This window comes from Rissa tridactyla, chromosome 8, assembly GCF_028500815.1.
Source record: "Rissa tridactyla isolate bRisTri1 chromosome 8, bRisTri1.patW.cur.20221130, whole genome shotgun sequence".
Classification (NCBI taxonomy): Eukaryota; Metazoa; Chordata; class Aves; order Charadriiformes; family Laridae; genus Rissa; species Rissa tridactyla.
In genome coordinates, this window is record NC_071473.1 from 42073231 (window position 1) to 42101112 (window position 27882).

General features: G+C 40.9%; 1 protein-coding gene across 1 annotated transcript; it reads right to left on the reverse strand.

The window, feature by feature from the left end:
* Nucleotides 1–780: 780 nt before the first annotated feature.
* On the reverse strand, nt 781–26834 carry GIPC2 (GIPC PDZ domain containing family member 2). Its single transcript, XM_054212112.1, has 6 exons — nt 26517–26834; nt 18275–18460; nt 14503–14683; nt 11123–11232; nt 10722–10803; nt 781–2496 (listed from the first exon to the last, which is right to left on the reverse strand). Exons 1-6 carry the CDS (start codon nt 26763–26765, stop codon nt 2342–2344), a joined length of 963 nt encoding a protein of 320 aa, XP_054068087.1. The 5' UTR covers nt 26766–26834; the 3' UTR covers nt 781–2341.
* Between the last annotated feature and the right edge of the window lie 1048 nt (nt 26835–27882).

A 27882-nucleotide genomic window follows, 5' to 3' on the forward strand; every position in this document is an offset into this window, starting at 1 on the left:
CCCACAACACTTTAACTCTTCACTACCAAGAGCCCATTAGTTAAAGTAGCCCTGTGCAAGACAGAGTGAACTCAACTGCAACAGAAGATTGTGCAACAGAATTGCAATTATTAAATGCAGAGAAACGCTATCTACCTTGTGCTCTTTGTCCTAAAACGACACTCTCTTCTCAGAATAACACATCCTCATGGCCCCAGCTAAACAACGGAATGTACAAAATTTAACTACCTTCTTACAAAGTTTCTTTATTTTCGATTTTACTAAACTCAAATTCTCTTGAAAATATATGTATTTTTCCTTCTCGTAACTTGACAATAGCCTAAAGTTTTCTATCTATATGTATTTCTACATATAGAACTTTATAATTATCACACCTGTTTGAAGATACATGTACATTCCATCCCACCCTGATGATCTGAGGTACTAGTACAATGAAAAGAAATTTTGACACCTTTGAACTTCTAAGATACAATAAAATGTATGACCTGCACACTGCTCTGTACTACTCATTTGATAAAAAGGACTATCTATATTATGTGAAAGCTTTCCCTTAAATCAGAGATACAAGAGCAAAATATAAACAACAGCATTTATAAAATTGGAAATTATCCCCATTGAAAGACCACTGAACATTATTAATAAGTCTTTGCGCAATATTTCATAACTAGAGGAAATCTTTACTTATTGTAATGTGCAAAAGACTGAAGTGGAGTTTAGGAGCCTTCCTAAATAACAAAGTAAAGAGAATGAGGATCTGTCAACGGTTTCAAAGGGTCTTGGGTTTAGACCCAAAACAAATCATTGACATAGAACATGTAAAATTATTGGCATAGTCTTTATTTTAAAGGGATCTCTGCAAAACAGTGAAAGACATTTTCCTCAGAGGAAAAGGCACTAGGCATTAATTTAGAAAAAAACTTTTGTAATACCTATTACATTATATGCTTATGCAAATAGAAAAATACTAAAAAGCTATGACACCTTCCCAGGTCAGGGTCCACCTTCTTCTTCCATTTTGTTTTCAAGGACACTCACGACATGTTATTTGGCTATAATCACTTGAAAGTAGCTTTTTCTAAACAAATGAGCAAATACCTGTCTTAATGAAACCCAAGCGCAGCAAAAACTGAAAAAGAATCTCGTTACAACTAAAACCAAGATGTATTGCATTGTTCTTCATTAAGTAGAGTGAATAGGAGGATAAACACGGGCATAGCAGATACGTTAAAAGAGACAGTTCATTTTTAATAATCTGAGATTTATTAGTAAAATATTATCAGTTAAAATAAATGTTTATATACAATATAATTGGAAATTCTAAAATTAATGTATTTTTCAGGGTTTAGGCATGCATTTTCATCCAAATTGTGATTGTTTGTGACTTTACAATAATATCTTCCAGGTTTGAACACCTTCTCCTAGGTTGCCAAGATGAAAAAAAAAACCCACCAGACAAAAGCGGAACTCCATAGCATGTCAGCAAATCATTTAGCATACGCAAAGATCAATTAAGTACTTAATCGTACATTATAGTCTCCAGTGCCAAATCACAGATATTATTCAAATATATGAACAGTAATCAAAATTAACATTTGTTTCTTCCTATGCTATTGCAATAATATGGCATCTGAATAAAGCAGCAGCGTCCTGGTTTAAGCACTTCTACTCTGCTTGGTCAACTCAGCAATACCCAGAGAGTTTCTATTACGACTCAAATGAAAGCAAGTCTTTTTCATTCAAAGATCTTAGTTTTCACATTTCGGAGGAAATTTTCTTTTTCCCTGAACTCAGGTTCTTCAGAAACAGGTTAGCTTCTTCCCAGCTCTGTGTACAGAAAAGACTACATCCAGGCCAAACTGTAAGAAAACCTTAGGCTTTAGGTTCTCCACAGCTCTTTGTGCACGTGAATACATCAGGAAAACAGAAGACCAGGGAACTGCAGCGTGTAGCTAGAAAGTTTATAAACCTTTCTAAAGAAGAGATAAAATAATCCAAACTCTTTGTTGCATATGACTAACACTCTTCAGAATATGGATATCAAAGCGTATGTACAATAAAAAATACCTAATTTTCATAAAACATCTGTATAAATATATTTCCTTGACACACTCCTCACAGTGATTTCTGTGTGTAAATTAAATGTTTTAAATGTACAGTTGTCAGAACTTTGGGTTTATCTTCATATTTCTATTAGAAACCTTCCTTTGTAAAAGAAAGTTTTAGATAAGAATACTTATACAGAGCACCCTGGATTCATATCAATAAAAGTATTAAAATTCTGATGTACGTATTTGAAAATAATTTAGTATTTTCAAATAGGGATTGATAATCTGCACAGTTCTCATTCCAGTCGTCCTTGTTTAGCATCACCTATTGCTCCCCATACATCAAAGACAAACTCATCTGGAAATGCAAAGTCTCCAAGAGTTTCATCCAATGCCACTGCAAATTCATCTGGGTTTTTCTTGTCTCTTCCAGCTTCCACCATTGTTGCAGCTAAAAAGCAACACACACAAAAAAATGTAATTATCATGAAAGTGACAGCTAACATATATAGTTAGTTTTTCAATGCCTATTTTCAAAACCAGGTCAGCTTAGGGAGATGTAAAGCTTACCTACTGAATTTAGGATTCAAACGGAATTATGTACTTAAATCCCCCTACACTAGCTACATTGTGCTCTGATAAACGGGAAAGCTTCCTTGGAGTGCTGATTATATATTCTTCTGTTTGGCAGAAGTTTAATTTTTAATTCAGCGACCGTTCGTTTTAATGCTATGAAATTATATTCTGTATTCATTACTGAAGGCACACGATGCATAGGTCTAAAACCAAGGTTAAGCACATCTCTTCTGCAATAACGAGACCCACACCAGTTCATCACCAACTTCAGCGAGTTGATACGAGCTTGCTGATCTCAACCAGATCAAAAGGCAAACCGGAATGTTTTGCTCCTCTAAACAACAAGGTAAAGATCTCGGTAAGTCAGAGTTTAAAGTGGCCAAGTTTTTCAGAGAAAGCCAAAAGGCGTAGGGTTTGAACATGGAAAACAACATACAGCCTGCAGAATAGACACATGCAACCAAGCTCGTGTGGGATTGCTAGCAACAACCCGTGTTTTACGAGTTTAAATGTTGAACATGACCTGTAGTTAGAAAGGAGTAATGATAAATGGGCCTAGAGAAAACACTCCCTACTTTAGGAAACAGGAATTCAAATGCTAGGCTCAACTAAGGTGTGTAAAATACAGAGACAATTAAAATCTGTTTTGTTAAGAACTGGACACAGTATGTTTGGAACTGGCTGAAAGAAGTCGTACTCTGAGGAAACCACCACATGACCTCAAACAGGTTTGCGTAATTTTTCATCTTAATTTTATTTAATTAACTTTAGCTTAATTTTTTAACCCACAAAAAAACACCTCTAGGTAGCAAAGAGACTCAGGCATTTATTGTGAGCTACATTATTCTTCTGCTTGGATCTATGTTTTTTTCCATACTATCTAATCTCAAGAGTAACTAATTTCAGCACAAGAGTTTGCTTCAGTTATTATTACCTCCAGCTCTGAAAAGCAAATCTTTAATTTATAGCACCCTCAAGGCTGGGAAAGTTTGTGCTCATGCCACTAGGAAATGAAAAAGATCAAAGTTATTTCTGAAAGTCTCAGCCAGGTGGTTCAAACTGTGCAAAAGTAAGGGAAAGGCCTTGCCGTTGTGCACAATAAACCAGAGCCACCAGTATAGGAACATCTTGGTACCCAGGAAAGTTAAATCACAGAGGTCTGATAGCACAGAGGTAGACTGATAGCTTGTATACCCACGCTGTCTGGCATTTTCTCTTATTTAACACCCAAGTATCAGAATTTATCAAGTTTTAGACTTTCGTTCGGAAATGGCTAAACTGGGGTTGCTGCTTAGGACTCAGTCCTCAGCTGCTGTGCTCATCCCTCACCTTCAGCCACCGCACAGTTCCTCAGATTCTCAGGCAGATTACAAGTCTATCCCAAACAACACTGGATGCTGGCAAGCCAAGGATATGAGAGCAAATGAAAGCTGTGAGGGCTCAAACCTCTCTCAGTCACGGCACCTGCACCTCCCTGAAGGGTGAAAAGCATCAGCACAGGAGTTTCTGCTGGTTAAACTAGGCCTGGAGAACTACTGGCAGCAGATTATCATGGTTTGAGGGATGCAGAAGACTCTAGAACAGCCTCAGCACAAACAGCACTGCTGAATGCAGTTTATTTTCTGAGCTCCTGCTCCACAGCCTCTGTTCATATTCACAGGAAATGAGGGTATTGTACAATAAATGAAACCCTCAAAGTCTGCTTCGTTTCGTGATTACCTTACACATCTGCCTTGAACTGCAAGATGTCCTCCATCTTTTCTTATACATCAAGAAACCACCAATTTCTTCATAAGTATATAAAATTCAAGTGTCACACTGAAGGATTTTACAGCCTCCAGCCTTTTCTCAGAGGGATACCCAAGTAGAAAACATGTCCTACAGCGGCTGAGAAAGGGAAGGAAGTTCTGAATCCACAGAAGACCACCTTCACTGGGACAGTCTGCTCTCTACTGCGTGCACTGTGTTGTATCAACATGCCAAAATCTCTCTGATAAAAAGGGAAACTTTCCCAGCTCTGAAGTTTTATTAAATGTATTTCATATTATTTTGTTCACTTGAAACTCAGCTCAAATTTATTGACAGCTATGAACTTTTGGCAAATAATGTTTGCTGTTATGCAAACTTGTTACAAGCTGTGAGCAAACTTGTGCCATGTTTCACATTGTAGATGTCAGCAGCAGTAATTCTGAGGAAATTTGACGTTTTGGTTTTAACTACGTACAGACATAAGGCTTCAAACTGAATCGCAGTGTGCCAAACTACACAAAGCAATTCAAGGAAAATTTACGTAAATCTTGACAAACAAACTGCTGTGATGGCGACAGTTCAAGTGTAACCCAGCTTCCCGGGCACCACTAGTGGTTCTCAAGGACTCTCAAGACCTGTTTCCCTGCCAGAAGAAACCCTGTCCCTGTTGCGTTGATTCTTTCTGTGTCCCCTGTGAAGTCCCTGGGACGCTGACTCAGAGGAGTCTGGGCAGGAAACAGGCATTAAATTGGGGACTCTCATTCCTGAGAAGTGGGAGACAAATATTTGTCCTACCAACGCCACCCTATATCCCCTGACACCGTGGTATAAGAAGGTACCTGCAGAGGAGCAATCCTGGAGGTAATGAGGTGAAGGCTGTAATTTAAACTTCACAGATTTCTGGATATGAACCAGGATACGAAGTTACTCTATAGAGACACTGGGAGAGGAGCGGAGGGAGAAGAGCTGCGCAAGGTGACACAGGAGCAAACATGCCTAGATATAGTCACCCAAGATATTAAAAAATGTTGCCATCAACAGAGTGAGGATCTAGACAAGTTGTCCAGCAGAAAGAGTGGGAGCAAGGAATTTAGCGAGGTTTAAGATAAATTAGTCGATATATGAAAGAGCCATATGACACAGACAGTTGTGATAAAACAAGGTAACACAGCATTATATTACAGTCCAACTGTCCCAGTCGAAATCCCAGAATTACATAGTAATAAACTGTCATTAACAGAAAGTGTGACTTCAAACATAATTTTCTTTAAAGTTTGAGATTCCCAAATTATTAAATAGCACCTTAAAAATAGTTTATTAGAGATTTACCAAACTTGAAAACAAAATCCACTAAACTTAGACAATCAAGACAACTTTTCAATCCAGTCAAGCGGGAGCGGGAACGTGAAAGCAGCAGCTTCAAATGAAAGTGTTTTCCTCTGTATTGAGCAACCGTAATCAGCACTACCAGGGCGCGTTTAAAGCATTATATTAATTAAAGCACACTCCCCTTCCCAGATTCACCCCATGTAGTGAAATCCTCGCCTGCGGAGAGCTTGCAGGATCGTTTTCAACAGCTTGGTGCTGACCTCCAGCGTCAGCCGCCCCGCACTACCGCCCGAGCCACCCCGCCGCACTGCCACACGCAACTCGTACCGCCGATGTACGCGAACGCGCAAATCCTGAACCCCGCTTCGCTACGTAGGCGCGCTACAGCCCACCGGTCTGCTCTATCGCCCAGCGTACGCGTTCTCATTTCCCACGGGCAGGGGAGGGCATTCCCTCCTCGACACAGCTGTGCAGAACACCCATGTTTACACATTGACATTTGCAATGCCTAATTCCCAAGGCAAATCAAAAACTACCGACGGCCAAGGCATTTGGCAGATACTCGCCAACTTGAAGAAAACTTTACTGGTTCTCGGAGGGTGACAGCTCCGTGCCAAATTGCCTCCTCCTCTCCCCTCCCTTTCCCCCACTGCTTCTTGTAACAGCTGCACAATAAGTGATTACAGGAATTTTATTCCAATAGACTATTTTTCCACATTCCACAGAGCCCCAATTGTTTTCAGATTTTATTGTGGGTTTTTTTTTCCTCAATCTCACTTCAGGCAGTGCTCATACCTGAGAAATTTTTACATAAAATGTGAAAAGTTCAGCAAACTTAAAAGTGATGAAAAGAGTCAGAAGTCTTCTAAACTTGAAATGAGAAGCTCACTAGCAGGCTTCTCAGAATATGAATAGTATATTGGCTTTTTAAACCTAAACTTCAAAGATCTTTCACAAAATCCGTATTTTCACTTTTGATAGACAGATGCAGCACAAGCCATGAAATCTATGATCTACCTGCCATTGTTATCTACCTTACATAGGGGTCTTGCTACCTATATCCTATCCTCTAACTTCTAAAAAAAAATAAAAAATAAAAAATTTCAGAAGTCTTAGCAGAAACTTCAGTATTTAACTTTTTATCAGAAGTTTTGCCTTCATCAAAAGGCAACAAATATTATTGTTCTGGCCTGACACTTTAAACGAGCTTAAATTCACATTCAAGCATCCTTACAACATGACAGAAAATGAAGCGTAACATTGCAGTTTCCAGTGTTTAACATCACTTAGTTTTAGTTTCATGTTGAACGCTGTCAGAACTGGCACTCAAGTATCCTTTCTTCTTGTTTCTTTTTATTAAGTATTAATTCCTCTTGAAGTGGAGAAGTTTTCTTGTTTAACCAGACTTGCTACCCTTCCCTTTTTCACAAAACTCCCATTATTCTCGCAGAGTAAATGAACATAAACAATATACCCCAGAGCGTATACAAGAAAATCCTTTGGGAAAGGAAGTCAGGTGACAGGAGGAGCAGAAAACAACAGATTCAGCGAGAATATCACTTTAGTCCAAGCATTTCAAGATAAAAACCTCTATCCAATATTGCTGGGCTGGCTTAGTGAGCCAAGAGAAGAAGCTTGGGTAACAAAAAGTTTAAACCTGTTAAGACATTTTGACTGGACAGTAAGTTTGAAAAATAAGCTTGAGAGTGGAGAAGTGGATTCGAAATTCTTCTAAAGAGAGTTGGAGAATATGCAAAGATATGCAATTTCTGACAATATTATAGGGAACAATAAAAAGGAAACAATCATCCAAACATATGAAAACAGAACGGAATACCAGTGGATGAAGAAGCCAAAAGATGCTGAAAGAAAAAATTGGACAGGAAGCGCTTTTTGCCATCACTTTTCCCCATTAGTAGCATTCTGGGGTCGAATCGCATAGATCCAGGCTTCCTCCCACCCAGAATCTTTGGGATCAAATATAGTCCGTAACAATTCGAGCCATCAGTGTTTTTCACGAGCACCGCTTCCTGAGTCCCTATTAATCAACTGCTTATGTTCCTTTACCAGAAAGCACTGACAGGATTTAAAATAACCTGAGTTATCTCTCAATGGCGCAATCATGTTATAAAGAAGGCTGAAGTCAAACCTTGGCCCAATTTCTAACACGCCCATAAAACGGCTGAGGAACACGTTTCCAGAGCCAAGTGTCCCTTCTGCAGATTAAGTCCAGTTTTCAGTAAAATAAAGAGGTAAAAAGGTAAAAGTGCATTCAAAAGGCAGCAGCATTTAGATCTCTGAAAACAAGAAACTGTGCCAGAAAAAAAAAAAGTGTATGCATTTCCATTAAATGATTTCCAAGCATTTTGCTCCAACTTAGGGATTTGTGTGTAGATTCAGTCAGACATTCTTGAAACTGTCAAGATACTTAACTATGCAAAAATTAAGGGCTTTATCTCATCTTTAATTCCGTCTGTAATTTTACATTATTTTTTCTTTCCTTTCTTCCTAACTTCTGGCTTAAAACTGGGGCACTGTTTTAGAATTCAATCACACCATGGAAGTGTCATTTTAATGGAGATGAAAGAGCAATATTAACTGACATCCAAAGCTTCTGACAAACAGAACTGCATGGGAGTGAGCAATGATTGAGATTTTAATCACTTGTCTGCTGTCGCATTGTGATGACTTGCATTTTCAACTAATCTGGCTTGAGTAATGAGTGAAATTTCTAGCTGAGTGGTGATTGGCATTCTCTGAATGAATCCTTTCCTCATATTTCATTTTCACGGGTGACTGATCACATCCAGAATATGAAAAACTGACATATGTTAATTGAACAGATTTGTGGCAGGTGATTAGCTCTCCTTTCCTAAGGAGTCCTAGAGCTGTTTAATTGTTTAAAATTGATAAAACTTTTTTTTTTTTTGTCATCACCATTAGATCTCAACTCTAAGATTTGAACTTTAGGAAATGGCTTCAAAAGTGCAAACTAAACCTACATGAACCCTGTAGTCTTTGGTTCCTGACAGTTTCTCTTTGTTTCACTGCCTTTTGGGGAGGAAGAGGAGGAGGCGGTGAAGGGCAGAACAACCACCCAGTTAGGAAGAAGAGAATATCGTTGAGGACAAAGACCTCTTCCTTCTTTGAGTGTTCTTTTAAGGCATTCTTTGAAACTTTCCAAACTACATACTGGGAAAAAAAAAATAATCAAGGATTTCACGGGAAAACTCTACCAGGCGCTTGGCAATCAGCTCAGCCATATGTGCTGAAAGTTGAACTCCTCAGTCTACTGTACAAGGGCCATCCTGTTACGGTACCGAGAGCCAAGAACACAGGGAACACCAGTTCCCACAGGAACCTGTTTCCCTGTCCCAGTAGACATAGCATACCTCAACATCCCAAGAAACCATGCTCTAGCCTAGGCTCTCGGGACTCTGAGCTGTCAACACCAAAACCAGAACGCCAACCCCAGAAACCTACAGCTGCTTGTCCCTGTAGGGCCAGGAGCCTGGGGACCTTGGAGGTAACCTGCAAGGCCAGGAGCTTCCAGAAGGCCAGCTCAAGCTGGGACTGCAACAGCTGCAGGACAAAAACAGCTCCCAGAGGGACGGCTGGCACGAGGCTCGGGAGCTTTGAAGCCTGAGCCAGAGACGGATGGAGCAGCGGAGGCTGCAGGAGAGCGAGAGGACATGGGATCTTCCCTAACCTAAACAGAGGGTCAGCACCTCACAGGGCTCCCGGGAGCATATCACATGGCAGGGACATCACATATTAGAGTCCCTGCAAACAGAATTTTTGAGAATTTTTAGTTTTCTAGGAATTAGAAAGTTAAGATATTACCTACAAAACAGAATTCACAAGTTTTGGGCAGCTCCACTCCCACCTCTATGCCAGGAAGCCACGTCTACCGTAGGATGGGGGACAAATAATACCTGACCTGCAGTTTTTCCTGTGAGAAAACATGCAGAAGCTGCCAATCAGATGCTTGCTGGTAGGAGCAGCCAACAAAGGACTTTTGGCTATTCAGATAATCTCCTATTGTTCTCATTCCTCCACGCTAAGTGCTGCCTGTCCAACCCTCCTGCTTTGCCCTTAGCTTCGTGCCAGACATGTTTTCTCTTCTGCTTTGCCTCCTCCACTTCTCTCTCATTAAAGCTTTCTTTTCAAGATCGCTTTCCATTTAACTTATCCTTTCCTAATGCCTGGCTGATTTTTTTTTTTAGATATTACCATAACAGTTAATACCTTCCTCTTTGTCTCAGTATTAGCAGTTCCACAAGGTCGTGTGAGGACTACACCCAGCCACAGCTGGCTTCAGCAGTGCTTCTTACCCAGCTAGACTCCAGCTTCTTCCCAAACAAACAGAAGTTCCTATTTAGTTGTTGTCAGATTAACAGACAAGCAACAGCTGCAAGGACAAGTTTGGTGCAGTTCTGAGGAACTTATGACACCAGGATTGAATAGTTTCTTTCACTATCAATTGATGATTATGATAGCTAGAAAATATTCTGGAAAACTTCCCACGTTCTTCGCAACGCAGGCTTTAGAGAATTTGATAGATTTGTGCAATTACTCTGTCAGTTCCCTTGCTAAATAGTTGCCCTTTCGTTGATGAAGATCTCGGATTCAAACTTTGATATGTCCAAACCAAGGGGCAAAAGAGCAAAAAAATAGACAGACATGCTTATCCTTAACAATCCTTAAATGTGGTACGCACAAGCTTCACTAGAAAAAAATACGCCAGAAAGAATACAGTGATGACAGGTAACAGCAAACAACTAAGTAACTCATGCAATAGTGTATAGATAATATGCAGGAAAATTAATTACATCATAAGGCTTGTAGTGAGAGATTCTTTCATCAGAGACACACATTTGCAGAAATACAGGCAAGTTTTTGAGACTGCATGCTGGACAAACTTTGCTTCGCTTACATCAAGAGATTAAAGTATTCAAATTTTAGACTACAGAAAATGAGAAGTTATTTAATCTTGTAGTAATGTAGCTGTTAAAAACTCACCTAATTCAATATCTCTTATCCCCATGTATGTTTCAAGAAGCTCATCCACTTTTTTAATTGCTTTTTCTTCAACTTCAGTTGGCTGTGTTGAAATAAAGGGAGAAAAAGAGCAAAAGTATAATTATATCCATGCAGATAAGGTCTAATCTACCTTAAATTCACCCATGTAATGCATGACATCTAAATATAGGCTCTCTGTTCCCAGATTCCTCAGCCCCATCCTATCCCTGCAAGCCTTCAACTTTAAATAAGCATTTCTCCCTGCAGAAGGCAGTCGTCTTAAGTCCCACAAGCTTTGTAACATCCAGATTTTTCCTTCCTACTTTACCTTATCAACCTTGGGAAAGAATAGATCAGGTGCTAGATGATTAAACTATTGAAGGGTCTCAAGATAACCATACCATTTCCTCCACAGTAGCAGGGCCTTTTGTTCTCAGCCGAAGTGTTTCTCTCCCTCTGGAGATTTTAGCCTCCGGCAGAGTTCTACCTTTGGACCTTGGTTCCAGCTTTTCTAAAGGCAAAAGAAAAAAAAAACAACAACAACAAGAAAAGAATACCAAACAAAATTAAGTATACGGTATGTCAGAATATGATATATAATACATATGATAATAGTTTTGGCTATTACATTACCTTCACTTTTTACTCTAATCAGCATCTAGACGTATGTAAAAATTTAATTATAAATTAACTGTATTCTCAGTATGGCTTTGCTGACGATTTCTTGTCTTCAAACTTTGGCATCCACTTGACTGCCCTGAAGTTAGGACTTCCATTAACCAATATACCTTTGCAGGCCTATTGGACTGAACTTCACGTATACACTTTGTACAATTTTATTTCCCTATTCTACAGAAAAGTGGGAGTATTTATTACTTAGTATTAGATAATGGCTGAAGTCACCAACCAAATGCTGATTTATCCTGGTCTTTACAAGCAGATTACGGAGCAGGTTTAGCATTGCAACATCTCCACCTTTCACTGATGCAATGGTGCAAACTCCGCTGCTAAACAGGCCATCATGAGCCACATTGAGTGGAGCTAACAATTTGATTACTAGCAATCACACAGGTGAAACATCCGTAAGTAGATTTCCAGGAGTTCTTCTATTGGTTTCACCGAGGTCATGATTTTACACCTGAAAAATATCTCTGCCAAGAAAAGTTTACCCAGTTTTCTTTAGCTGAATTCAGCTTTCCTTCTTTAATCTTGGGAAAGGGCACCTCAGTTAGCAAACGGAGTATAGAATCATTTAAGATTTGGCTTTCTTGTTCTAGGACATTATTTTACATTCAAGAGTGGCAAGGCATTAATTTACTGACTGACGTGTGAGTTACACAGTCAATCTGGAAAGTGCTAGAAGAGAGAAGACAATTTTGCAGAACTGTTTTTAACTGTGCTGTTTTCTCTACCAGATTATTCCTCCTCTTAGCAGTAGGCCTTTCTAATAAGCTGTCCTTGAAGGCAAGGCTTTAACATGCTATATTCATTTTGCCCAGGTAGATTCCCACTCATCATTCTTGCATAAGTAGTCAAAAATCCAGATCATTGTGCTGAAAAAAGTCTTAAAAAGTAAATTTTAATTGTTTTTATTTTAAAAAATAGATATGGCACAGTCTATTACATATATATTTAGGATCAACACTTTTCCTTAATCCTTTTATTGCTTCAAGGACAGTTTAAAACATCCTTAAGATTGTCATCATCTCTGCTAGACTTGTTTCAAAAAGTCGTTCCTGATACAACATACATCTTTTTCTAGTTTTGTCACCATTGGCACCTCAAAACAATTTGACGTAACCTTCGCTTGCAATACTTTAGACCAAAACTCTCTGAAAAATAATTTCTATGATGGCCATAGTCACATAATTTAAATTTAAAGTTTGTGTTATGCTGCCTTTGCTCAGTTTCTATTAATTTTCCACCAGTTTGTAGAGGGTTAGCTTGTGACTGGTAAGGACCAATCTTATTCAGACAAGCCTTTAATTCTGCGCTACAAGCCTCGCCTAGGGTAGCCGAGGCAGTCTGTGTGCACGTGGTAGAAAGATATTCAAGCAGTAAATTATATTTATTTCACGTTCTGCTGAGAGGAGGAAAAATAAACGTAATTTCACACACAGACTTGTCTCTTATTTCTATACCCTCACAAACTTGTGTTGAAACTAACAGGAATTCAGCACCTCCTTGTCCAGCAGGATCTGGATCTTGTTTGTCATCTCCTCTGAGGCTATTCTCAGCGTGCTGCAGCTTAAACACTACCTTGAATATATTTGTGCCTAAAGTCTAACTGCACCTAAGGCTAGAGGCGGGATATTCTAACCTATTGGGCACTGAAACTTTTAAATTAATTTCTGTAGGGTTAAAAAAATAACATGCATCTTCCAAAAATCTGTCCAAAAAGCTCCGATTGCCTCTTAATTCGGTGCCAGACAAAAGGTATTGCCACGGAATTAGCATCTACATCATAGGCAGACTAAAAGGTATCTTATCTTAATCACCTGACTAAAGCAATTGCTATTAAATAATGGCTGAAGTCATCAATCAAATGCTGATTTACCCTGGTCTTCACAAATAGACTGTGTAACATGTTTAGCATTGAATACAAATTATAGATCCATATTAAAAAGGTATTCCTATATTACTAATTGCAATACTATACATATGTAATACTACTTTAGCGTAATGTATAACATACACATTTACTTAACAGGAGTATCAATTTATATCCAAACACATTTCAGATTAGCTCATAACCCTCGTTCATCACAGAAACACCGAAAGCAAAAAGAAACCTTCAAATTTCTCTCATTTTCAATTTCTGCTGCTATTCTGACACCAAGTGTCAAGACTGGTGTATGACAGCAGTTGTAAACTACTAACAGATTGAAAAAAAGATTTGAAAAATAAACATTTCAAACTTGCTGCTGTGGTGAAGACAGTGATTTTTAATTTGTTGTTAGTGCAGGCATGCACAAGGACTCATATACGCTCATAATTTAGCAGTATTTTGAAGTTTTTTATTACAGAAAAACGCTACATGGTTTGGGGGGCAACATAAAAAATTGAAATAATAAAAATTAAAACTCAGTCTCTACTTTTTTTTGAGTTTACTACATTGATAAAACTAACGTATGTAAGGATTAGCAGTAGATACACATTCCTCCTATGTAAGTATCACTTTCTCAGAGCCGGCAGGTGGTAGGTAGAGACAGAGCTTTGCCCTACTGCTTTCTTCCAATTCTGAGTATATCTCCTGCATGATTAAAGATCCACAAAAACAGCTGGGGAGAGCAGGCAGGCATGCAGCAAAGGAGATGCTCTAGGGAATCCCAGACAGTGTTTTCTGCAGCATCCTTCTGCCTTTGAGACTGCAGTCCCCAGGAAAGGGTTCAGAAATACAAAAATCTGACACACAGGGGTGTCTAACTGGGGTTATGTACCAATAAAGGAAAAGAGAAGAGGATCAGTGTGTTAGCACTGTGTCTGTGAGAGAATTCCTGTACTTATTTCGCATCATCGTGTGGTGGCAGAGGAATCGAGCAACTGAGACTCAGGCTGAGGCAGCCCATCCCAGGATGACTGCTGGAGAAAGCAAGATGGAATAAAATCCGTTCATAAATTTCCCACTTGAAAGAAAGAAAAAGAAAAAAAATACACTTTTTTGTATCAGTTATGCTACCTAGGGTGGGCACCTGCCTGCAATCTGAAAACAAACTCACAATGCAATGCAACGTTGGGATTTCGACATCCAGTGAACAATGTGGACAGTTGGGTCACTCACCAAATGCTTTCATAGGCTCTATCAACTCCAGCTTAAACATCCGACCTTTCTCCAGATCTTTTAGCATTTTGGCAACTTCGTAATGCCGACAATCTGAAACATTTTTTCCATTTATAGTCTCTATGTGATCACCCACGCAGATGATTTTTGTTTGGTCCATAAGGCTACCTTCTTTGATTCGCTATTGTTAAAAAAAAAAAAACCACCAAAGAACAGAATTAGAAGTATTTCCTTGAAAGATAAAGAGGTGACACCACAAAGTTTCAAGAATGCCAGTTAACAACATCAATGGCATTGAGTTTATCATACCAGCAGTGCGTTTGGTCTATAAGATTTTCATAAAACCTATTTTAGAAAGCATTATTTTTCAAAGTATTTTAATAAGCATTGAATATAAAATCAACAGGGAAAAAAAAAAGAGAATGCAATCATACTTAAGAAATTAAGGCTTCCAATTAAGCTAAATTATTGTGCTTTAAAACTGAACCCAAACATGTCAGTAATGTGAATGTTTAATTGCATTTTGCATTTTTATTTTGATTTAATAGCTTGGCAAGCATAGGAACAGAACTTTTCTCTTTACAAATACGGTCCAGGGATATGTGTGTGATATACTAAAAAATGACATACAATAAAGGGCTAGTCTTAATAAGACCCATCTATGGCGATAAAACCTCTACCATTTTCCTTACCAAGCTATACAGATGCATATTCAAGTATTTCCTCTGAAATAACAATAAAGAATAATAAATTATTCTAAATGTCATCTCATGGAATACAAATGGTCTAAAGGTCATAAAACGTAACATGTTAGTATTGATAGGTTTTGTGAAGAGGAATTTTAAAAGTGAGAAAAAAGCAATTTTAAAATATCTCTATGACTTATCAAGTCAATTCAAGGACACTTAAAATTTCAGTTATTCTGTTATTGTTGTTATATGCTGTCATATTTGTTTATGATGTGCCTAAATCATGTAAGCCATTATCCTACGGCTATTTAATAGAAAAGCTATGACATAGTAGAATATCTTGTATTTTGTAAAGATATGAATTTCATTCCAATATCTTCATTAATAGCATACTTTTCAGTAAAGACTGATGCTTTTCAGGCTAATTTTGAGTGAGAACGCTGAGAGAAGGGAGATAAACATATTACCACCTACTACTATAACACCTAGCCGAGCTGCGTAACTATCTCCGAAACCTGCCTGTGCTGTGTGTGCGCACGCCTGAGCCCACGTACGTGCCTCCATCTGAGAGAGTCCGTGGGAAGTGTGACAGTGCTCCGCGTCCTGTAACACACTGCAATAATTTTTAGCTTCAGGCTGAATTTAACTCTTTTGAGCACTTTATTTTTTTTTTTAACCTAGATTAAAACCAAAAAGAAACCTCATGGTGAAGGGGGGGGGTGGGTGGGGGGGGAGGGCGGGTATCGAACGCACACCAGAAAGCGGGTCCCAAATGCATCTCTGTTACCAGACGTCAGGATTCAAAAGCATGCCCGCCAAACTCCAATTAATGTTTCGTCTAAGTGTTAAATTCATTTCTCACGTAGTTTTTCTTCTTCACTTGGATCCTAACACCAAAACTGTTACAGTAATATTCACTGCCTATGCTATTTGCATCATATCTAAGATTTTTTTTTAACATGACTTAGTTTTTGTCATCACTCCATGTTAACTGACAAGAGACAGTCAAGCTACACTGTCACGGTAATTAAGATGCAATTCATCTGCCTGCATTTCAAGTGCTCTACAGCCCATTTAGAAGCTGGGATCTATATCTCCTACGCAATGCCTAAAATGCATCGCACCACCCCATTTTATAATGTCTCCTTACACACCAGTCAATCATGCTTCAAGTTCTACTGTTGTTCTTTGAATGGCTGATGTCATTCCATAGTACATCTTCCCATCTGGCCACATTTGTGAAAGTAGAATGACACCAAGTTTTGTTCTTAGTAAGGCAAAACAACATTCGATTTCATAGGAAAAGAACCTGCAGTTCAGAGTGTCAGGTTTAAAAACTGGCCGAGTTATATATCAAACTTAGAAATGGCCCTGTTACTCAAAATGCAATGAAATTACTACAGCCCATAACGGCTTTCAACAACCCACAGATAGGTAAATTTAATATTAATTCTTAATTAAAAATGGAACATAGTAATATTTTTTCCATTATTATATGTTTATAAACCTATAAACAAAAATAATTCTATCAAACTTCAAAGCAGAGACAGTCTTTGCTTAGTCATTTACCTAGACCACCAAGTATAAAAAAGATGCAGCTTTCTCTTTTGTATTTTCTATGCTGTTTTAAAAAAATCCATTAGCTAAGCATGCAACAGCAACAAAGCAAGCTCCTAGAACCCCCTTTAAACTGATGCATTCCCACAAAGACTGCGCCATTTTCATTATACTGCTTATTAGCCCAGCACAAGGACAATGATGTATTTGTTCAGGCAAGTTTTATACAATTTACTGGAAACTACAGCCTGTCTTGCTCATGCGGGGAGGGTTTTCCAGTCTGCTGGGATTATGCGGCAGCCTGCGTGATGGCTGTTCTCTCTCCCCGTGTTACCCGCCGAGCACAGGGAGTGACGCTCCGTACAGCGCTGCACACGTGAGCTCTAATCGCCGAAGCACTGCTCTTTCAATGCCTTCTTTTAAAACACCCCACGAGCAGCAGCGTGACCGAGCGCTGCGGGCTGCACGGATGCTACCACTAGAAATCCAAGAGTTCTGTGTCTATAAAAATGAGGCTATGATTTTGCCAAACTGCTTACTGAAACCCCCTCTGCATCTCGACTTTCTCAAGCGTGCCCTCGATCACATTTTTCCATGGCAAAGACAAGCAAACCTGTTTCTAAACCCCGTCTTGTTTTATATCCGTGGTAGCTAAGGAACGACTGGAGAATACAACCTCTCCATACAAGAAGTTCCGTTTACGATAGCAATGAGAACAGCGATTGAAACGGCAGTAATCAAAGATAATTGCCAATGCCTCACTATTAACGGATAATTGGAGGAGATCAGGGCAAAGCATCTAAAAAAGGCAGAAAATGTGATTAAGGTTCCTAATACCTAATCTGGCAAGAAGGCAGCAGCATTTCCTCAGCCTCTACTTGTCTCAAAACATACTATCTGGAGGTCACACAGAAGAGGAGGAGGAATGAAATTACGATTAATATATTGTAGATGTTACTGCCCATAGTTGCTACTCAAGTTAATTGTGGTAAATTATGTTAATCTGTATCGTTAACACCTTTTAATTCACCCTACCTATCTAAGGCAACAATACGGGCAAGCTGAAAAAGCACCGTACTTGCACCTATTCTTGTAACACAAAGGCTCCTGCCCTGAGAACAGTCATAAAGACTGAAAGAACTTGATCTCATTATCACACGAGTGACAGATGTTCTATAAGCACCTAATGAATGACATCATAAAATCACTTTAAAAAAAAAAAAAAAAAGAGGAGGCAGACACAAGCAGTATCTAACACTTACCACCTCAGGGTAGGTCGGAAAATACAATGGTCACATTGTAAAGCTGATACCCGTTACAGAAGCGATGAACAAATGAACTAATTTTGAATGACACGCAGTACAGAAATAGCTGAACTAATTTTGAATGAGGTACCTAAAGAAAGGCAACTTTATTTTTAACTTCTCATATAGATGATAATAAAAGATTTTATAGTTCTAAAGGATCATTAAAACAACAATGAAGCTTTTATAATAACAGAAGCTTCTATAGAATAAAGCATTTACCTTTATAAACGGGCAGCCAGCTCCATTGTCTGTAATGGTAAGCCCAAGCACATCATCAGTTTTAAGAATTTCCACTTCTTTTCGTTGTCCTTTTATGTGGGCAAATATGAAATCTTCAAGGCCAATTTGCGCACCCAAGAGCTTGTCCATATCGACTTTGTGAGTGTTCAAAGTGCAAAACATGATCTGCGTGGGAGGAAATCAAACACCTTAAGTTTAACGGCGTATTAGGTTTAGTGAGCTTGATAGGAAGATAAAAGGAGAGCATAGTTCTGGGCTCTCTGACAGATCCGGAGCTGAAATGATGATTATTCTCCTTCTCCAGCTGCCCCAGGAGAGGTGACAGTCTCCATCCGTGCGCATGACGGGAAGCATCAATAGCTCAAGCTCTGCAGATAAGAGCTGTCAGGGAGCAAAGGAGAGACGTATCTGTGCGAGCAGCCCCTCACGGCCCGTCCCAGAACACCCGCTCCGACACAGGCACCTCGAGCTAGAGCTGAACAGCTTGTGCCAGAGGTTAGAGTGAGCAAAGCAAAGAGTCACCACCATCTTCTGCTTCATCATTCACCCACCTCAAATTCCACGGGATTCAAACATCACGAGGGACTGCTTCAAAATGTAAGCACTCGAAAGCAGTTTCATGGAAAAAAAGGGGAGCTCATCAAAACAAAAACATCAGGAGAGAGCATGAAACGTTTAACATTGCTCCACATGTTCCACCATTAGCTCAGAGCACATTCTCTCCAACAAGCTTGCTTAGCTTCCTACCCTTCCTCCAGCATTAAGCGGGGGTCATCTCTGTTCCAGCAAATGTTTTCTTCATAGATCAGCCTTTCTGAGGGATTTCCCTTCAGCACTGGGTGTCAGGCACTCCTTTTTCTCCCTATGCTGATACTAGCGGTCCTTTAACAGGGAGGCTCGTTGCCCTGGGCACAGGTGGGATGAGACTAACCCAGCTGGACCGCTCGGGGCACAGACGATGCTTTTGCCCCCACAGTGCGGCATGGAGCAATTTGGCCAGTTTGGGCAGGCTTTGGGCTCTCTGCTTTTTGAGTACAGGCTGTACCAAACAGCCTAGCCAAAAAAAAAAACAAACCAACCCAAAAAATGCTCCTCCTTCACAGCCAGAGTAACTACACCTGCCCCACTCCTTTCCGAGCTGCCGCTGGCGCGGAGGGAGGGACACCCTGCCCACCTCTTCTCCTGGGCAGCAGCCAAAACAGAGAAATTCTGCGCTCCAAGAGAAACTTGGAGAATCCCTCAAATCCACTTCGCTGCGGCAAAGAGCAGCCCTAAAGACCATCTGTCACATGCAACTGGAAGCAGGGGAAGAGGAGGAGACTTGCCACCGCATTTAGCCCTCCAGCACAGGTGTCAGAGCCACAGCTGCAAACCATCAGGCAAAGGCTCTGCTGCCAGCGGGACACACGTGGCTCCGACAGGGCAAGAGATAAAAGTAGGTACTTTTTTACCCCTTGCCTATATCTGATGGATAGTGTTTCCCTTCAGAGCACACCTTGGACCCCTTTGCAGCCCACTGCCCGCAGCAGCTCCAAATTCAGAAGCAGAAAAAGCACTGCCGACACATGAAAAGAAGTACATGGTGGGAAGCCAGCTTAGCGTTTGAGGAAAGCCAGCAGCAGGATGTCGCTCGGTGCCCTTCATCTTCGCTCCTGCTCTAGTGGCAGTCCCTGGGGAGCAGCGGGCCAGGCCAGATGCCCCAAAACCCAGGCACAGACCTGTGTCCCCAACCTGACGAAACCCCTGTGCTTCACTGGAAACACAGGGTCTCCTTCCGCCTTCCCACACTATGCTTGTGAAAGTTTCGGGGGTTTCTGCAGCAGAACACTTCAAATGCCTTTTCTTTCCTTCTGGCATCACTGGATGACAGCAGAAAAATTGAAACAAAAGTCACAAATCTATTCGAATCTATCCCGGGTCAAATGAGGGGTGAATACTTTTTCCCAATGTATTTCACAGAGAGTATTTAAGTTTCTGAAGCTTTCTAGAGCTTACATTTTATAACTATGGGGGCTTTGTTAGTAAAAAATGAAAGTTTAGTAGTGAGATGATGTTTCTTGATGAGGGTGGTCTTGTTTAGTTGTTGTTGTTTTAAAAAACCAACACAGCCCTACTTCAAAGGCTAATTGCTTATCTCATATAATCCATCAAACACCCACTGCAATCTAATGCTTTACTTAAACAATGACAGCCATAAGAGCACACCCTTAGCAGACTTTAGTTTTATTCTCTTGGGCAATGCAAAGATTTTCAGTTAACCAATACTCAAGCAGGAACCTCACCTAGAGAAATTCAGATGGTTTTAAGTAGAAAATTAAATTTTATTTTCTAAATAATAATCATCTCTAATCATCAGCATTTTTCTTAACCAAGAAGGTTCAATTCAAACAGACTATACAAAGTTCATGTATACATTTTCAGTTCTCTCTCAAGCTACATATTCACAACTGCAACTCGGTTCTTGTTCTTACAATGAACAACAAGCACTATATGTCTTTACGTTTTAGACGTTAGCATCCTTCATCTGACCTTGTCGAACAGACAATCATCTAGTAACTACCGTCACACCTTTGGATAGATAAAATTGGCAACAGAGCAGAAATGTGATATTTAGAAACTCGATCCAGAGTTTCTCTTTTTAGACCTTCATCTGGATGGCATTCCTACTACAGCCTATAAGTCCGCAGAATCTTCTGTGAGTCAGTTCTGTGCTAACCACAAGGCTGAGAGAGCATCAGCCAGTCAAAAATAAAACTTAAATCATTCTTTATCCTCTTTAGCGAACAACTGTTTTTTTCTCAGAACAGATATGTGCAAAGAGTAATGTACTAAAGATGTATCTGCCCAGGATAATACACAGTTACACCATCTATCAGTTACAGCACAGCTTTTTTTGTACATTACTGAGACTTGCCAATTCAAAAATTGTATTTTTTCATAGATTTTATGTAAGTTTAACATAGGTACACAATAGCAGCTTATATACTTAAATAATTAATAACAGCTACTACAGTATACCTTCCATTCACTCTAAGTTTGGTATATTTTTGATAGTAATTTTCTCACCCAGAAACGAAGCAAGAAAAAAATTCAACGTGCAATTTTCATTAAGTCTTTTCTCTCTCTTCTTACCCTCAACCTTCACATGCATTTGATCTTTAACTCAGCATACCAGTGCTGTGACATTTCATGCCAACTTTAGCAAGATACTGTAAATCATAACTGTTACATCAGTCACGAAGTATCTAGGATACCTCCTTCACTGAGAGACTTATCTCCTGCAGCACACAGAACAAGGAAATTCCATTCGGCTGGAAGGGACAGGAGGTTTATGCACAACCTTATAAAATAGATTTGTCAGATAGGATTACTAACAGATTACTCCCTGCATCAGTATTTTCAAGAGGAAGAGACTTTTTATTAGCCAATAAAAACAGGGTTGCACTGCGTGTTATATAAAGAAACAGTATTACCTAAGAAAAAGAGGGTTACGCTATGTGTTATATAAAGTATATATGCAGTACCATACTGCATACCCCATATATTAATTACATTCTCATCTTCCATATTAAGCCTACACCTCGAGAAGAACTGAAAAATAAGTTGACTGATAGACGACATACTCAGAAGGTATTAAAAGTGCTTTTAAAAATCAGTAGATCTCAGATAACTTTACAAAGAGAACTGAAACACTTTCTCTATTTAAGAGGTGAGGAAATGGGAATTCTACTTCTGAGCAAGATGTAACACCCACTGACATATTTCCCTACATACGTAGGCGTCATTACATCAAGACATCACCAACGCAGTTTCTAGGTACCTCACTCACTTTACCCTCCCTGAGGAAAACGTGTGAACCTCGACGAGCTGCAGCAACAGGAAGAGTAACCAAGTCCCCCAAGGTGTAGCGTGCTTGTGGTACTCCACCAGGTACGCAACTTTGCCTCCCCAAACACATTCAAAGTCCTACAAAATAAGCATTCAGTGTTTTGATTGTTCTTTTTTTTTTTTAAACCCAGAGCACACAAGAATTACAGCGTAAGTTCTTCCATACAGCTTAAAAGTATCTGACAAACAGATCATTAACACAGCAAGCATCACGCGTAATACGGGTGTGAAATTTAGGCTCTGCCTAGGGGAACAGCAAGCAAACTATTTGTTGCCATAGGGTTGGGAGGAGGTGGTTTGTAGGGAGTGTTAAGTTTGTTCATTTAAAGTCCTCAATCTGTAGGCGAGTTTGCGAACACTTTGTTTCGACAGATAAGCACATACACTAAAACTTTGAACATTTTGGTGATGAGGATTTCATAAGCTGACCCTTTACTCTAACCTCCTAAAATACACTTGTTATGAGGTCACTTTTATTCAGAAGCCTAAGTTTCAGCAGCGGCTTATTTTTCAGCATTCTTTCATAAAAGTTTAAATTGAACACGTTTAAATCAAACACTTCTATGAAAGTTTAATGCGGCACAGCCTCACAGTATACTTAACTGTATAAGTTAATGAGGCAAGGCTCGTGGAACAACAGCCCAGACACAAGCTCGGCAGCTGAACTCTTGTTACTGGAAGAGAAAGAGGGAGCTGCATTTCTGCCCTTGGTGCTACCGGGAAGGTCTCCCTTTTCCTATATTCCCCTTCTGAAGCAAAATTCCTTCCACCGTGACTGAAACCCCAGCCTCCATGGGCTCCCGACGGACACACCCGCTGAGCATTCGACTTACCTCACCAGCCCCACCATACGTCACCTTCCAAAGCAAACAAAATAATCAAAATGGCAAATTATGAGTACACAAGCCAAAAGTCCCTATAGCATCTGTGGTTTACCATTCCCTTCTCCTCTGGTCAAGAAATAGCTCTGCTGCATTTGCACTTTAATATCCACATTCCCAGTGCCCGATTAGCTTTGAATACTTTAAAGCCCTACCATGTGCTCTCACAGGAGCACACCACCACCAAATGCTCTAACAGACCTACATTGTCCTTTGGTCAGTGCTCATTTATTTATCATACAGGCTGCACTTTCATCCTTACAGGGAATATAACACTCCCTGTCACATTTCCTGATAGCCACAGTGCAGTAGTGATCCTAAATGGCCAAGCCATTTGCATAAGCAAACACTTTTTCAAAATGCTTTTCCTACTTCATCGTCCATAGAAAAAACGGGGGAGATATTTATATTATTTACGCACGTAGAAACGTACACGTAACTGGGGATGGGTTGTGTTGTTAGTTAAGAATTGCACCTATTTATACTTTTTTTTGGCTCTGCGCTTCTTTGTTGAAACACTGTTGAAGAAATCAAGCTAAAAGTCAAGAACAACGCAATCTACCTGTACCAGCACTCATATTAATGTTACAGGCAATCCATTGCTAGAAGCCATCTTCATTCCTCCTCCCTGAGGAAAGGACATTCACGTTGGACCAGGAAAAGAAGAAATGCTGGTCACGGTAAAAAAGAGGTATGCAGAAATGCAGGCTGAATGTCAGTTTCAAAAAGGGATAACTAAGATATACGTTCACCTAGGAAGATGGATGAGGAATAAAATACCTAGACAAGAAACGATGAGTACAGGAAAAGCCTCAGAAAGCTGCTGTTATGGCTCACTCCATAGATGCCCAGCAAACATCACCGGAGTGAAGGAGTGTCCCCTTTGAAGCTACACCCGGTCGTGTTCTGCCCCCACCCTGCCCAGCTCATCATCCGGGTCCGCACAGAAGTTTTTGTCAGCATCTGTCCAACAAATACTGTTTTATACAAGCTTTGCTGTGTCACTGTTGGCAGTCAATCACAGATCAACCACAGAAGCTAAACTCAGCTGGTCCTGCGAGATGTGACACAAAGAGGAAAGGAGGGGCTGTAACCACGCAGAGTCAAAAGGAGAAGCGACAGATTGCACACATAGCTCATCCCGAACTGTACCAAAACACTTAAGTAGGAACTTATCCAAGAATCCATACGCTTGCCTACACTGCCATACTTGCCTACACTACACACACCATATTAAATGTATGCGCTTCTGCCACAGTTATCCAAATGCTCCCTGCACTGAGCTCTTCCCCTCACCCCCCCACGCTATTTTCCACCTCGGTCACTACAGGGCAGAGATCTCTGTGATAGTACCTGTTTCCGAAGGCATTCCGGTATCACACTGCCCACAGGCTTCGGCACAGCTAGGTCACCGAAACTCTCCTAGACAGGTAACACCTGCAAACGGCATTTGAGTACCTCAGTGTCTTACAGTTTGATGAGGTGTAGCTTCTGGCATTGTTCTTCACACCAGCTTTAATTAATAGATAATACCATTTAAAATGTCTAGTCTTTCCTTCCAGCGAGCTCAGCAGTTGCTAAGAAATTCACGGTTCATGGCACTCCTTGCTGTTCGCTGATCTATCCTACTTTTTCTTGTCCATCCAAAATTTTGTTGCCAGACATTGTTGGCCCAGGTTCCTCGCTCTGCTGTGCCACCTTTACACCAGGAAATACTTTTGATCATTGTTTTCATTTCATACAACTACATTTCTTAAAGCCAACTGAATTTCTTGAGTAAATGATTTTAAGTTCAACGCCTATAATTCAGCAACAATTCTCCATCCGTTTTTATCAGTAAACCACATTTAAAAACAAACAAACAAAAACAAACACAAAAGCAAACAAACAAACACAAAAACAAACCAGACAAAAAAAAATCCACCTAGGAATAGGACAGGAGAGAGAAAAAGAGAAAAGAAGAAACTTCTCTAGTTTAGCAGAAGCTGGCAATAGATGCCCATGAAACATGTGGTGCTTCCTCTAACACCTTTGGGGGCATCAGATGCCAGATCCAGCCACAGAAATGGGAGCATACCATTCATACCAAATCGAATTTCTTGGTGAATGCTGTTCTTTGTCACGTCGGTGGAGCCAAAAGATCAGTAACAAAAGTTCAGCAGCGAAAGGAAGAAAATTAAATAGAAGATAATCTGGCAATTATGAGAACTTGAGAGTAAAACTGGAGATGGAATAGAACAAAAGGGGAACAGCAGCTCCGTGTGGAAAGAAAACAGAGAAGCAGGAGGTCAGACAGCAGCCGGGAAGGTCTGGGAAATAGGCGCATTGGCTGGCAATGGTACTGGTGCTTCTTAATTACTTAACGCAACAGTGCCTGGTTAAACTGTATTCACAGCTACAGCCACTGTTCTTTTACAATTTACTGTTTGAAATGCTGCTAGGTCAGGCCCCAGCAGACTCTCAGGACAAAGCCTGCAGTAGTAGTCTTTACTACTTCAAAAGAGCCAGCTACAAGTAAGAAAACAAGCAAAGGAGTAGAGCCACCGGCAGGCAATAACGAAGCGTTAGCGCTTGTTCCAATTCGCCACTCAGAGGTTAAGGTTCACAGAACCACGGAGGAAGAACTCGATATGGCCACCACCTTTTAACTAAGAGAAAACAATGCGTTTACAAACACAAATGAATCATTATCCAAACAATGTTTAAAACTTGGCTCAGAAAAAAAAAAAAGATCAAAAAGGCAGCAGTTAAAAAAAAAAAATTCCTGTTACAGATTTAAATAGCCTCACTTAAACAGTGGGCCTTTTAAAAGTAATTACCTGTCAAAGCAGAAAACTTTCCAAACATCACATTCAGTTGGAATTTTAAAACGTAGTCAGATTTAAAGCAGTTATAACCCCTGTTGCCTTCATTCTGGGTATTTACCTTCATGGGGTTTTTTTGGTGGGTTTTTTTGGGTTTGGTTTTTTTTTTTTTGAATGTGGAACAAATCACTACAGTCAATAATTCCTGCACTGGAAATAATTATTCCACTCAACTGTAATACAAACGGTTTGACAACTGTAACACAAACGGTTTAAAAACTGTAATAATGGTTTGACAACTGTAATATAAATAGTTTGAAAGCTGTAATACAGATGGTTTGACCCAGTGCTGAAGAGTTGTGTCGAGCAGCAGGCTGGCGGCAAGTTAACCAAGACACTAGAGATATTTTGGTTAAAAGGACCATTGTTTTTCCGCGTAAAAGTTAAATGCAGTTATGCTCATATCCTTCCCCGTACGGCAATGCCCGTTTGGAACGCGCAGAAGGAATTTTTCCCCCCAGAAGCAGAGGATACCCACGTCCGCCACAGCTCGCACAAGGCCCTTGCGGCGCAGAACCGCCCCAGCCCTCCGTGCCCCCGCACGACCCGCCGAGCCCCCGCCGCCCCCGGGCACGGGGGGGGCCCTACCTCGGCGGGATCGATGCCGAAAGCCTCGGCGATCTTGGCGTAAAGCTCCCGGGCGCTGCCGAAGCCGCCGACGCGGCCCGTGGGGCTGCCGTGCGCCAGCTGCGTGTGGAACTGCAGCCGCGACGCGCTCGCCGACGGGGCCGGGGCCGCCGCCGCCGACGGGGGGGCCGGGGCCGCCGCCTCGCTCTCCACCAGCTTGGAGGTCTCCCTGGACCTGTCCTTCTTCTTGCTCCTCAGACCCAGCGGCATCTTCCGCGCCTGTAACGGGCTCCCGCCGCCCCCGGCTCACCGCGCTGGACTCTGCCCCCGGCGCCGCCCCAGCCCGGCCATGCTGCCGCCAGGTGAGGCCCGGGACCGGCCGCCGCCCCGCCCACGGCCCCGGCCCCGGCCCCGGCCCCGGCCCCAACCCCGGCGAGCTCCGGGCCGCTGTCCCGGCGCCGGTGAGAGCCCGCGGAGTGCGCCCGGCCGCGCTCTGTGCCCCGGACGCCCGGGGACACGGCGGCTCTGCCCGCGGCCACAGCGGGGGCGCGCACCGGGGACCCCCCCGCCCACCATAGAGCTACAACCGGCCGTTAAAGCAGAGGGACTTGGGAGAGAAGCTATTCGCGTACATAAATGATCCTCCCTGGCCACGATACTGGTTTGCGGTGTTTTTTCCCTAAATGGAAGCCAAGGGCACTTTGAACTGTACCAAAGGCTGGTGTGGTCCATTTTCTGGCCAATACAAAGACATCTCTTCCACTTTCTTCTAATTATCGATTATATAAAGTGTATACTGTAAAGTGTGTTTATGTACCTTTAAAGTGTTTCCCAAAATTGTACACAGACCCTGATCATCAAGGCCAGGCTGGATGGGACTTTGAGCAACCTGGTCCAGCAGGAGATGTCCCTGCCCAGGGCAGGGGGGTTGGAACTACATGACCTTTAAGGTCCCTTCAAACTCTAACCACTCTGCAATTCTATGATAAAAAGTTTATCACTAGTTTATCTGCTAATAATGAAGTACTGAATACTGATGAGAATAGGTTTATATCCAGGATATCAAAGAAAACGTGCTGTATACACGGACTTCAGCCAGCTCTTGGTTATTTACCACAATTGTACATAGTGTACCTATAAACCTCTAAGGATTAATAAAGCAATAGCCATATAAGCAAATTTTAAGAGGCTTCCTATTGAACTGGACAACAGCTTTGAAGTACTGAGATTTAACATACAAATAGTTGAAAAGTGTATTTTCTAACATTTATTAGGTTTAAAATGTTTCGTTCTTCACCATGAAGCATAGAAACGTATTCTATAGAATAAGTTAAATGTTGACATGTTACAGAAGACATCTTCCGTGCTCCAATACAACTACATTTGC

Bases quoted from the DNA above. Each gene is read 5' to 3' on its own strand.
- GIPC2 (XM_054212112.1), bottom strand. From the start codon at position 26,765: ATGCCGCTGGGTCTGAGGAGCAAGAAGAAGGACAGGTCCAGGGAGACC. The intron at 14,684-18,274 runs GTAAATGCTTTA...TTTTAACAATAG, and splicing joins CTGGCTGCCCGTTTATAAAG to CGAATCAAAGAAGGTAGCCT. The intron at 10,804-11,122 runs GTATGGTTATCT...ATTTCAACACAG, and splicing joins CTGCTACTGTGGAGGAAATG to CCAACTGAAGTTGAAGAAAA.